The following is a 10702-nucleotide window of genomic DNA, read 5'->3' as shown; positions in this document are numbered from 1 at the left end:
CCGCTGCGGGAGCAAAGCTCACGCAGGTCCGGGAGCCGGTCTTCTGTCCCCGGTGGGGCCGGGTGGCCGCCGGTTCTGGCGTCAGTGGCGTTACCGTAACGCTGTTGCTCCTGCTAGCCCCCGGCAGGGCGTAACCTCCCCCCCGTGGGGAAACGTCTTCACCCCTGCAATGGGGAAAGTCGTTTTTTCCCCCTTTTCCTCAGCGAGCAAGTGCTCCAGACGGCCGTCAGGATAGCCGTGTTGTGATTTAGTACGGTAATGGTTTAGTGACGCTGCATTCCCCCCGCCCGTTTAGGACCTGAATGTTGCAAGGCAGACCAGATGGTGGACGAGATGTGTTCCTCTTTTTGTTAATGCAGTTGATACTCTCTCAAACAGGCGTGCATGCCTCTGGTCTATGCGAGAGCTTTTTACACTTCAATCCGCTTAATGTCACTCGCTATGGAATTTAAATCTTAGTCGTTGTATTATTTTTTGGAATACGTAGCTACTCTAGTTTCTAAAAGCTTTATGTCTTTTACTTTACTTGGTTCCTTAGATTTTTGGTTTGAAGGGCTTTATTTACGTGGTTTCTTAGTATAAGACATGACTGTGGGTATTTTGGTACAGACAGATCTGGCCTTGATTTGCCTGTGCTCTGAGGAATGAAATCTGTCCTGTTATCTTAAAAACCTACTTTGAATCCGTTGAAGGAAAAAAGTGTGTTTTCTGTCTCAGGACTCTTATTTAAAACTAAAGTATCATAATGGTGCCAGTTTATACAGCATTGAAGTCCATTTCAGAACACGGATCTTCTGGTAGACTCTAATTTATGCAGCGTGGACTGCTACCAAGTCTTAAGATCCCTGTGCAACTGATATGGCACGGAATGGAGCATTCTCAGAACGAGCTTTCTGTAAGGCTGAGAAGATATTACAAAATGCTGCAGTGACCCTTGGTCAATATAAGCCAAAGAAGTTGCGAAAACACATGCTTGAGTTGGGTTGTTTAAGGGAGGGAGCAAGAATAAAGTTAGAATTAGTTTCTTCCTCCTTGTCAATATCAAGCACGTGGTTCTAGACTTTTTTTTTCATTTGAAGGGAAGGTAATAAGAACTGTGAATAACATATGTATGTCATAATAAAAGATGTCTATATAGCTGTCTGTAGTGCTTAAATTTTATACAGGGAAGAAAATGTATATTTAAATAACAACTGAGCAAGGTAGGAAAAGGTATAGAATAACATTCGTTTTTCCAGGGGGCATTCTGTTTCTATTGTAAAGGAACAGACATACATTTATTTTAAGAACTTAAATCACAACTTCTGATACTTGAAACAAAACCTGGTAAAGTGAGGATATCAGTTATGAATTTTAAATGTTGAATTACAAGCCACTGGAATTCTCTATTACATAATCTTGTAAATACAGAAAAACATTATATCTTGGAGTTGTTTACCTTTTTGTACTTTTAGTAGCAACCTGGAATACAATGACAAACGTGTTGCTTCTATTTCCTTATCTTGTTATGCTTGTTTTCCGTAGGACAGGCAGGCCCAAGGTGGCCTAATGGGTTAGTTATTGATTAACTAGTTTCCCAACATGGTCAGCGCTTTGAATTTCAGGTATAAATGACCAAGAGTTGCATTAATCTCTGATAACAAGTTCGGCGTGATCCCAATCCTCTTCTGGTTGGGGGAGGGGCTGGCTTGCATGTTCTGCAAATATAAATAGAAAAGAGGTGGGGCAAAGAAAAAAAAGTGCGAGTTGTTACATTGAAGTGTGGGCTTTTAGAACTGAAACAACTGTGCAGTAACCTCAGGTAAACATTAAAAAAAATGCTGTAGGTGAGCATCAGTAGTAATGACTGAAGAAATTGCTTATTTTCTAGTATGTAACAGGTACTCTGATGTCTTGCTATAAGGCAGTAGAGTTATAACAGTTTCTTAAATACAAATGCTAAATATGAGAGTTCAGAACAGTTTTCTAGACTATTCTGTTGAGTTTAATCCTTCCTGAAACAGCAATCTTGAGTGCCTCAGATGAAGAAAAAAAAAACTTTTAAAAAAAAAAAGTTATTTCAAATGTGTTGTGTTCATTTTTAAGAAAAATAGGATTTAGTCAATTTGAAAAGTTAAGGTGAGATTCCAGAACGGTCTCTAATATCCTTACTGATTTGGGGGCCTTATAGGAAGACTGACTCCTTGTAAAATAAAAAGTGCAAAACATACTGCAGAAGACCTTTCTATTCTTTCACAGTAATCTAGGGTGTTACTTGTAACTAGAATCAGCATAGGCTCAGATATCCAGAGATGATAGTGCTTTTCCTGACAATACCTCTGATCTACCTTATCTGAAAGACTTTTTGTTTTTTGCCTTAACTACCCTTCTGTTTGTACTTTGTGGAGTGTGTGCTTTTCTGTAATATGTAGTTGGTAATCCTATCAACTTTTGAATAACATTAATTGCATTTTGTGTTTTAGGGTAAAATCTTTGGAATATCTTTTCATGCGTTACCGCAATCACTTGTGCCAGAATATGGTTATATTCCGAGGTAAATTAACACTGTGTATTTAGATTTACGCTTGCTTTGCTCTCTTTATAGTATTGAACTCTTGTCAGAAGAGGGAACATAATATTTATTCCAGGCCTGATAAAGCTTATGGGGGATATAAGAATAGTTGCAGGTGGGGAAGGAGGGATGCAGAAGTTAGATGGGGAATTCAGAGCCACGGCTATCATTCAGTTGTATTTCTTTATGCTTCTTGTCATTGGGGAAAACTTTCCTATATATTAAGTTTTACCTATTTATCATGAAATAGGGTTTTTTGGGGGGAAAAAAAAAAGCTTTATTCTGGGTGTCAGAAGTATGTTACTGTTCTTTCCTCAGCTTTCTTGTTGATTCATGTGAATATTTGGAACAACACATTCATACCGAGGGACTCTTCAGAAAGTCTGGATCTCTTGTTCGTTTAAAAGCTTTAAAGGTATTCTCTAAAGCCTCTTTTTTTTTTTTTTTTTTAATAAGCTGCATTTCACTTGATCATCTGCATGTTTTAGTTTTTGGACTCTTTTCAGCCATATTTGAGTTTTAATATTGGAAGTAGACTGGTAACATTACCTGCTTTAGAAATGAGAGGAGATCTGGTCCAGAAACTGGTGAACCTCACCTTTTTTAGTCCAGAAACTGGCGAACCCCACCTTTCCCTGCCCTTCCCCCCCCCGGGAAATTTTTCAGCTTTCCAGATGGTGAGAATACACTTGTGACTAAACAAACTTGTTAGCAGTTATGCACACTGGATACTGTGAGGATATTTTTTTTAGCAGTGTTCTCCCAGAAGGATGCATACATGGGAAACCTGTGAATTAACACATGTGGTCTGACAACATAGTCTGTGTCTCTTTGTAGATACTGAAGTTAGGTAAAACATGACAAGGCTGAAACTAAAAATGGGGAAGATGTGACTGTCTTTTCTGGTACAGGCTAGAGGATTAGTGCCTAAACTTAGAAATCTGACAGTATGTTGAACACTTCAAATCACGTTTCTTATGAACAATTTCAGAGTAAACTGGATCAAGGTGAAAACTGCCTCTCAGCTGCGCTGCCATGTGATGTTGCAGGGCTTCTTAAACAGTTCTTTAGAGAGCTGCCAGAACCCATCCTTCCACCTCACCTGCAGGAAGGCCTTCTCAAAGCTCAGCAGCTAGGAAATGAGAAGAAAACTGCAACTGTGTTGCTGTCATGTTTGATGGCCGACAGAACAATTGAAGCTTTGAGATACTTTTTCAACTTTCTGAGAGCTGTGTCCCTAAGGTCAGTGTAAAGAGACTGCTTGTAAACAGCTCCCAATTTCTTTAACGACTTCTCTTTCCAGGCAACTGCTGTAACTTGCTGTGAGTGGTTTGTGACTTTAAACTTTCTTACTGCAGTCATTCACTAGAATTCAGTCGTGGTCTTTTCTTTCATAAATCCAGAGTGTTTTCTTTATAAAACCTTATTTTGCTGGAGACTTGACTTGGTTCCATTCTTTCATAGCTGTATTCCTCATGCTTCTTTGGAAAGCAAAAGAAGTGACTGATAAAGTTAACATAATCTAACTGATACCTGGCATTCCCCAAAACTGAGTAGGGTCTCTAACCTCTTGATTTCAATAACGTAGGGATATGATTACCTAGCCTGGGGTGCTTAAGTCTACACATTAATCTCTGTATGTGAGAGAGTAATTCACTCAAGCGAATTACTCCATTGGTTGGGTTTGGTTTTTTTTCAACTACATTTGTCTTATTTGGTCTTTTCTCTCTCTACTGCTTATGTCCTGATAATTTGTGTAAAAAAAACTTTTCTTGTTAAGATCCAATGAAAACAGAATGGATAGCAGTAACCTGGCAGTGATTTTTGCACCCAACCTCTTGCACTCGAATGAAAATGAAAAGATGTCAGCCAGTACAGAAAAAAAAATTCGCTTGCAAGCTGCTGTTGTGCAAACACTTATTGACCATGCAGCAGAAATCGGTAAGATGACAAATGTTTATCAAAATGTCCTGTTGCACATACTTGTATACAGCTTTTCTTTTCAACTTTTTAAGTAACGTCAAAAAAAATATTTCTCAACTAATTCAGGACAAGTACCAGAATTTATCTTGGAAAAGATTCCTGCAATGTTAGGTGTTGATACCTTTCAATCTACTCCCTCACTGTGGGGCCACGAAGACAGTGAAAATGAATCTCCCAGTGAATGTAAGAAGAGGAGGCACCGAAGCGTTGGAGGTAGGTATGTTGTGTGAAAGTTTCAGCAACTAAAATAGAATTATTTTGAGACTTCAGGTATGCTGATCCTAAGCACTTGCTTCTTCCACAAGCAGAATAGATGCTTGTGAAATTTGTTGGGTTTGATTTGCAAAATCTATGTAAGACTTCAGTAATCACATCACTTTATTGTATATTTACTCTGAGTTTATTCTAGTGTGTCTGTTGTCTACCAGAGAAGCTGTTTTGCTTGTGTTTGGATTTGTGAAGCCAGAATAACGTTCCAGCTTTTTCCTGAGTCAACTTCAGATCCTGTTGCAGAACGCTGATAAAGTGAAATTTTCTTTTTGCTAGTTTTGAAATTATACTTGGACACTCAAAGATATTGCATACTTTGATAAGTTAGGTCATGAGAAGGCAAGGATATAAATGGCATGTGTGTTTTGAATTAGAGAAACTAATTTGTGTTTCGAAATGTAACTCTGAATTGGATATTATTGGATACTCTGTGCTCTGATATCACGGATCTGTTGCGTTGGTTTTGGGTTGGTTTTTTTTTTTCAATTTAGCTATTCAATAGGGGTGGGTTTTTTGCCAAATATGGACAAACAAATGGTATATTCTCTGTTCTGCATTCTCTTTGAGGAAATACTGTGGAATACGTATGCTTGACTTGATTCAAATCCACTATAACACTGATCTTGTATGTATTGCTATAAAAATATGAGTATGTATTTAGCTTATGTACCTGGAATATTAATTCTGACAGCAATTGATATTAAGGCTTTATTATTGTATATGTTTAGCCAAGGCATGGGGTTTTTGTGTAATATACTTTACCACTCTGAAGAAGGGAGATCATCCTGGAGTTGCAAAGTGATAGATGTTTGTGAATGTTAACGTTTTGAGGAGAAGCAGTTAGAATTTGTTAATTCTGTGGAATAGGTTCTGGTAGTAGGCAGCTTCTACTCTTTCTCCAGATGTAGGAAAACACAGTACTACTACACTTCATCTATTTTTAAAGATGAGTTTTTAAAAACTACCTGATATCTACCAGACACCATAAAAGAAGTACCGCAGGCTTGTAGTTTGCTAAGCTTTGCTATGAACATGTGGAAATACAACTGTAGGTTGCAATAGAACTTAATAAAAATACTTCCATTTTACACTTTTAAAAATGGGAAAAACAGTAAAATTTCATGCATTTACTCTGCTGGGTTTAATTTTGCCTTAAAAAAACAAAAAAAACCCACCCCAAAACAAAAACGGGTAGTTCACAGAAAAGTTGTACATTATTTCTTCACAAGACCAAAATTTCATACTTCTATTTGGGCCTGACTTCAAAGCTCTAAGAGCTTTTCAGCTTCAAGATGACTGTCCAGTAAAGTGAGAAAGTCTGTGAGACTTTCTGTGAGAGAGACTTCAATGGAAACCTTCTAGGTTTGCCTACAAGAAATCAGAAGGCCTATGATTTTATAATGACCAGTAGAATTTTCTACAAGAAACTTCTGTTGTCTGTGCATGAATCTTTTTTGTTTTTTAAGGAAAACAGAATTTTTCAGCTATTGTGAAAGCAACAAAAACTATTCTGCTGAGAAGATCTGGACTATAGTTTTCTTTACATCAAACAACCATTTAAACTGATTTGCTTTATTTCTCTCTGAAAGAATACAAGCTAAATGAGTTGAAAATAGAGCAAGACAAACTTCGTATTTAAATTTGATTGCTCGGTGTGTCTTGCATTTCAGATATTGTTAGTGGAGCATTGAATAAATTTAAATCTAACAGAACACCCTCCACTACACCTCAACAAGGCAGAAGCGGTAGGTATTGGTGTATTTGTACTAAATAAAGCCCATGCAGTATCTTCTGGATTTGTCAACTATATTCCACAAATTTTTTTAACTGAAGAACTAGAACTTAGTTGAAGATAAGTGATTACATCTAAATTGTTTAAAACTTTGAATATAGATACATATTTGTTGAGGATACTGCATTTACTGTAGTTCTTGGAGCAGCTACAATCACTGCAGCAGCGGGCTGTGCGGTTCTAGGATTACACGACTGAACTTGTGCTTTTTATCTGATGCACACTAAGGCTTCAGTGCAGTAGTGCAGCATTTTATCATCTTGGGAATGAATTTGCCAGGACTGAAATTCTTTCACTCTTACTCTATCTCTTACAGAAGATTACTATACTTTTTTCCTCCCCCCCTCCTAATACCTATATTATTTTATTAATGTGTGGTTTTGGATTTTCCTTTCTGGTACTCTAACTTGCGAAAAAACCCACAAAATAAAAAAACAAACCCTAAGCTATACCGATTGCTTTGCCTGTTCAAAACGCATGCACTTTGGCTAAGCTTTTACAACAATTTTCTTTGAGTTTAAAAAAAACAAAATAACTGTTTATATTTTAGTAAACTCTCGACAATTTAAGCTGTTACTGCAGATTTGGTTTTCTTAATTTCAGTCCTTTCATCAGTGACTCCGGTGGTTCTTACTCCAAGTACCAAGCGTAAACTTCCAACTGATTGCTCTCAGGGCATGTCCAGCAAGAAAAGACGATCTTTTAAGCATAGTTTTGCTTTTGAGTTGTTACCAAGTAGCATTTTTAACAGCAGCTCAACACCAGCATCAGGTACAGTGCCTTCATTTTTTCCTTGCTGCTTGAAGTGGTTGTTTATGGCTTTTAATTTAAATGTACAGCCTTTTGTTCTTGTTAGGCAGTCATTGATAATCTTCACTTGACAGTGTTCCTTGCACTACTTTCCTGTCTTAATAAATAGTCTATATTTATTCATTTATTCATTCATTCTATATTCATCAGTGACTGTCGTGGTACATGGATTGAGCAAAAGCAAAATTCTGTTTCTTGTTTTCTGTTATATTAATCCCTCAAATCTGCAACCCTCATGTCCTTTTATCTTTTTCAGTCCCTCTGTATCACCTAGGTAATACTCATGTTTCTCTCTTGGCACACAAATCCATGAAGACTGCTTATGCTTCCAACCTTTTGAAAGTTGTAGCCTTCTTCCATCTCCTAAATACTTAAATAGCCGGTCTTAGCTCTATGTGAAATGTAATTGTTGCTATTATAAAGGTTCTTTCTTGAATCCAATCACCTCTTATTTTCTCTAGATGCTAAATATTCTCAAAATTCTACAGAAAAAGTTTTACTTTTGTTTGGTAGTTCTTTAATACCACTTCATTCCACTAGAGTTCTTCCAGCTGTCAGGCTCTTCTGCAAATCCTATTTTATTTTTGTTTGGTTCCTTAATGTGCTGCCAACTGAAGTTAGAGGAAAAAGAAATTTCTAGAGTGGCTGGGTTTGTTTTGCCTGAAGATCAATTTTTTTTCCGCAGTTGAGTGGTATAAAACTTCTTGCTTTTGTTTAAGTCATTTCATGCTCACCATGAAATTCTTGTTTCTATGGATAAGCAAACCAAAGCAATTATGTTCTCTAAAGATAGTAATGCATCTGTTTGATAAAAAAGTTTAGTAGAATAGCAACTCTCTCATTTATTGTTGCTTTAACTGTTCTGGCTAGGTATGTAAAAAAAGCACACTGCAAATAATATTAAGACTGAATCTAATTTTTCTTATTAAGCTCTTAATTTGAGGAACTGATCTGATGATAGCAGCGTGGAAACTTAACTGAGGTAGTGATATCAGTAGCACACAATTAATTGCAATCCAGCTGCTTCTATGGATTCTACAAGCAACAGCTTCATTTAATATTAAATAAAAGTAGAAGTCAAAGTAATTTCAAGCCAGCACTCCACAAAATAAACAAACAAATCTGTGCTGTTTAAAAACCTATTCTTTATTGTATTAACTGTTAACTCTTTATCTGAACAAATGCAACTATTTTAAGATCCTGTAAATATGATTTTGTTCCTGTAGTTCAGTTTGAAGCAAGCCCTTGTATGTCTCTTGAGTCATCACAAACCTCACTGTCTCCTTCAACTGGTGGTGAAAATCATCTGCCTAGTACAGGGAACAGAAGAAGTAAAAGACATGCAAGCAAAAAATTATACAGGTAATTTGCCTTAGCTTTCAGAAACTAAAGATAAATTGGAAAGTCAAGACCCCTTAACTAATGATGTGTAAAATCTCAATCTGTCTTTAAAATTATCTTTTCTGGTGTTCAAAACATACCAAATTTTTATAGTAATCTTAAAATCACCAGATCTTCCAATGTGGCAAAATGGAGCTCAAAACAAAATAAGATCTGGTATAGTAGCCTCCTGTGCCTATTATAAAAGCTTGGCAAGAAGGCAATAGAAGAAGTAAAACTAGAGGAAATAACCATAAATAAGTGTCAGGATGTTTTCATTGACCTCCTAAAGAGTTTTTTGTGTGTTACTTTTTCCCCTCTGTCCTCCCAGGGCTGAATCAGGAAAGACAGGTTGTTTTTCTCCAAAGATTAGCCGAAAAGAAATGGTTCGTAGGTCGTTACGCTTAAAGTTTGGTTTGGGGAAAAGCAACAGAGAAATGGTAAGTATTCTGCTTCTAACCCAGTCTTCTTGTTACTGTGCAAATTTTAATCCTAAGTTTTGGGCACTGCTTTTCAGTAGCAGGAAGGACTTATTTGGTAATGGAGGGATCACAGCATAACTGGACCTGCTATCAAGTACAAGAAGGCCTAGGTTTATTTTCATAGCAGTAACTGATCAGCTTGTACTGGGTTTGGCTGGGATGGGGCAAGAGGCTGGGGCAGGGGACAGCTGACCTGAATTGACCAAGGAACTATTCCATGCCATATAATGTCATGCTCACCAATAAAACTGGGATGGGGGAAGTTTTTGCAAAGCAGCCACTGCTCAGGGGCTGGCTGGGCATCAGTCTACTTGTCATGAGTGATTGCTTTTGCATCACTTGTGGGTTTGGGGATTTTTTTTGGTCCACCCGTCCCTCTCCCCACCCCCCCTCCCCCTCCTTTTGCCTTTCCAGTTCTCTCCCTCATCCTGCTGGGGAGTCGGGGGAGTGAGCAAGCGACTGGATGGGAGCTTACCTGCCAGCTGGGGTCAACCCACCACACTTGTGATCAGTAGGTCTCACAGTTCCTGAAATTCTGATATTACAGAGCTTATGCACAGAATCACTATGTTCAGAGTATGGTTAAGCCTATCTTACTGCAGGTGGGTTGTTCCCTACCTAGGTCTACAGAGAATCGAGGGAAGATGAATTATGGCCAAGAAAAGGCTGCTGTGGCTGATTTGCATAGCTTTTTCCTGGAGGTTTCTCTGTAAATGGGATTCCATTACTTTTTATATGAAAGTAATTAACATCCTTTGTTTGTTCAAGAATATTGTATCAGGATGTGCAGTTGGTAATAGATCTGAAAATATTGGAAGGCGTCTTGCAAGTCAACAAGGTTTGGAAAGCAGAACTGAATGTGCAAAAAGAGATGTACTCTTCAGCCCATGTGTCAATGAAAAATTCCTTAAGAAAGGTAAGTATCTAACAGAATATATTACATGGGGGAAACTTTTGCTTTTGTAAAGCAAAAGTAACTTTATGGATAAAGGTATAAAAGCAATTGGATTAAAAGTGCTTCTAACTAGGAGGACAAAAGTTACTTGAATGTTAGTGGCTCCTGGGGAAAAAGAATCGGTTTAGGACAGGCTTGTTGTGTTTCTAGTGTATTTTAGTAGTTCTCTTTTGTTAGTTATCTCACTTTTAGCAGGATGAGATATGTGATTTCAGTTCTTAATATTACAACTTTTTTTTCACATCTCTGAAACTTAAGGGAGTAATGGCATCTTTAAATTCAGTGCTGCTTTGATAATTGGGGTTTCTTAGCAAGAATTTTGCCTATAATGACCAATAAAATTGCGAGGTGATATTCTTAAACACTGTATATTTATTTTAAGGTTCAAAGAATGTGAGCAAGTCAGAAGAAAACTTTCTAACTCCAAAACGTCACGATAAAGTAGTTCACCGAATGTCATGGAATAGTCCTACTGTTAC

The 10702-nt window shown here is 37.4% G+C and overlaps 1 protein-coding gene across 1 annotated transcript in view; it reads left to right on the top strand.

The window, feature by feature from the left end:
- The first annotated feature begins 2468 nt into the window (after nucleotides 1-2468).
- ARHGAP11A (Rho GTPase activating protein 11A) overlaps nucleotides 2469-10702 on the top strand; it is a 10759-nt gene continuing 2525 nt past the window's right edge. Inside the window, exons 1-11 of the mRNA XM_009321007.1 lie at nucleotides 2469-2533; nucleotides 2870-2966; nucleotides 3543-3793; nucleotides 4332-4492; nucleotides 4601-4747; nucleotides 6475-6549; nucleotides 7200-7367; nucleotides 8633-8768; nucleotides 9118-9226; nucleotides 10037-10184; nucleotides 10606-10689. Coding sequence (XP_009319282.1) covers nucleotides 3729-3793; nucleotides 4332-4492; nucleotides 4601-4747; nucleotides 6475-6549; nucleotides 7200-7367; nucleotides 8633-8768; nucleotides 9118-9226; nucleotides 10037-10184; nucleotides 10606-10689 — 1093 coding nt within the window. The 5' untranslated portion in view covers nucleotides 2469-2533; nucleotides 2870-2966; nucleotides 3543-3728. The remainder of the gene's footprint in view (nucleotides 2534-2869; nucleotides 2967-3542; nucleotides 3794-4331; nucleotides 4493-4600; nucleotides 4748-6474; nucleotides 6550-7199; nucleotides 7368-8632; nucleotides 8769-9117; nucleotides 9227-10036; nucleotides 10185-10605; nucleotides 10690-10702) is intronic.

The sequence above is a fragment of the Pygoscelis adeliae genome, unplaced genomic scaffold, assembly GCF_000699105.1.
Source record: "Pygoscelis adeliae isolate BGI_AS28 unplaced genomic scaffold, ASM69910v1 Scaffold3, whole genome shotgun sequence".
Lineage (NCBI taxonomy): Eukaryota > Metazoa > Chordata > Aves > Sphenisciformes > Spheniscidae > Pygoscelis > Pygoscelis adeliae.
Note: the sequence above shows the minus strand (reverse complement) of the source record. Positions and strands in the feature narration are given on the sequence as shown.